Here is a 2,195-nt window from a genome sequence, read left to right on the forward strand (position 1 = left end):
TAATTGATTGAATGACTTGCTAGCTAATTGACTGACTGATTGACTAACTGATAGCTATCTAGTTTACTAACTGATATATGACTTACCTATTAACTAGCTGGCATACTTATATGTTGTCAAGTGATTGATTCATTAAGACTAACTTACTGAGTTTGATTGAGTGACTGACTAGTGGTTTAGTTAACAATTGGCTAACTGGTTAAAGACTGTTTGACTGACTCTATGATCCACTTTCTGTTCAACTATTTGATTGACTGACTGCTTGACTGATTGATACACGCAATTACTCACTCAATATAAATTAAACTTCATGATGAAGTTCAATTCAAGTCGTCTAAATAAACTTTCAAGTTTTTCTGCTCATTGCTGTCCACTTCGAATCGCGTTCGCTCTTAACAAAAACCCAATTTCAGTTGATAATTAAGAACTTTTCAAGCACTTTTAACTGGATGTATTTGTATGTTTTATTGCGACTAATGAAAAAAAGGAAAAGAATTAGAAAAGACTTTGAAGTTGCAGCATCGCTCCGCTAGTGTCCGTGATCGTGTTCGCTGCTCTTCTTTTGCGACTTGTGCCACTTCTTTTTGTGCTCCTCGCCGCCCTTTTTGCCGTGCTCCTTTTTGTGGCCCCACTTCTTGGCCTCCTCGTGCTTCTTCTTGTGGCCCTGGTGGCCCTTTTTCTTGTGGCCCTTTTTGCTGTGACCCTTTTTGCCATAGTGCTCGTCGTGGCCGCCCTTTTTGTGCTCGCCCTTTTTATAGCTGCTGCCCTTTTTGTGCTTTTTGCCCTCCTCGAAGCCGCCGTGCTTCTCCTCGCCGCCCTCCACATGATCCTCGTCGTAGTATTTCTTTTCCTTTTTGTCCTCGTTCAATTTGTGCACGTTGTGCTTGCCCTTGATGGAGTGTCCCTTCTTGTAGCTGCCGTGATCCTCGAACTCGCTGCCCTTTTCACCCTTCTCGCCCTTCTTCTTCTTCTTGTGATGGCTCTCCGAGTGCTTGTGCTTCTTATCGTGGCCCTCCTCCTCGCCGTGCTCGCCCTTCTTGCCCTCCTTGTCGTGGTGGCCCTTCTCGCCCTTCTCATGGTGCTCGGCATGCTTGTGACCCTTTTTGCTCTTCTCCCCATGCTCCTTGTAATGCTCGCTGTGCTTTTTCTCACCCGACTCCGATTCACCCTCCTCGCCGTACTCCTCGTGCTTCTTCGACTCGGCCGGCTGCAGGTCATCGAAATGGGCGTGAAAATCGACCAAGTCGCTGCCAGTCAACGGCTCGCCTATCACCATGGCATTGTCCTGCCTGTAGGGATAGGGCAAGCTTGTCGTCGCCGCGAAAGCCGCAAGCGTTGCCAGACACACCAGTTGCCAGGATATTCGACTTGGCTTTGTCGCCATCTCTTGCCCCGTTTTAGTTGTCCTTAAAGGCTTTGAGCTGCTGCTGGTCTTGCTGCTGCTGCTGCTGCTGCTGTTGTTGCCACGCCTTAATGTCGTTGTCTGGTGAGCGGCTCTCCAGCAGCGTTCGCTTTTTATGTGACCGGACACCCAGCCAACGGCCACGCCTCATTTGCCCAGCTGCCCGGCTACCCGGCTGCCGGGCTCTGCGGCTGATTTGGCAACATTTTCTTTGGAACGCACTCGAGTCGAGTTTAGTCGTCGTGCCTAAGTGCATAACGCTGTTTCCAAAGCAGCAGCAGCACAAAAAACACCCTTGCACAACAAATAGCCAACTTCTTGCGGTTTACTCTTGCCACTTTTTGTTTTGACCAGAAAACATGCGACTTTCGTTACGTACGCTCATTGCAAAGGCATTTCAACAAATGACCAAAAGATCGACTGGCCGGATATGGACAAATCTGGGAGTAGAAATAGAGTAAAAATATATTTAAATTTAATAAGTAATATGTATCTAATATAGAATATATAAAAAATATTATGCAAGAGGCACCAAATGGTTTAGTTTTGCTCATTTGAAAAGAGTTTGCTAAATAAATAAATGTATTATCTATTATATTATAAATATGTTATCATGACTTTCCTTCATTTCTTCTTTTAAAATGAATTGCAATTGCATTTGAAATATTTTACTAAATGCGTTTAGGTCTTAAGAGAAGAATGTTGAATGAACATAAACAATTTACTGAAAAAGTATTATGTATTATGTATTAATTGGTATATAAAAATATGAGTGAATAAATAATAAAAGAAA

General features: G+C 43.8%; 1 protein-coding gene across 1 annotated transcript; it reads right to left on the reverse strand.

The window, feature by feature from the left end:
- Nucleotides 1-457: 457 nt before the first annotated feature.
- On the reverse strand, nt 458-1,924 carry LOC6577839 (cylicin-2). Its single transcript, XM_002003735.2, has one exon. It carries the CDS (start codon nt 1,382-1,384, stop codon nt 530-532), a length of 855 nt encoding a protein of 284 aa, XP_002003771.1. The 5' UTR covers nt 1,385-1,924; the 3' UTR covers nt 458-529.
- Between the last annotated feature and the right edge of the window lie 271 nt (nt 1,925-2,195).

The sequence above is a fragment of the Drosophila mojavensis genome, unplaced genomic scaffold (assembly GCF_018153725.1).
Source record: "Drosophila mojavensis isolate 15081-1352.22 unplaced genomic scaffold, ASM1815372v1 contig_49, whole genome shotgun sequence".
Classification (NCBI taxonomy): domain Eukaryota; kingdom Metazoa; phylum Arthropoda; class Insecta; order Diptera; family Drosophilidae; genus Drosophila; species Drosophila mojavensis.

What these genes read in the sequence shown, in the direction of transcription:
- LOC6577839 (XM_002003735.2), bottom strand. Translation starts at nt 1,384, where the DNA reads ATGGCGACAAAGCCAAGTCGAATATCCTGGCAACTGGTGTGTCTGGCA.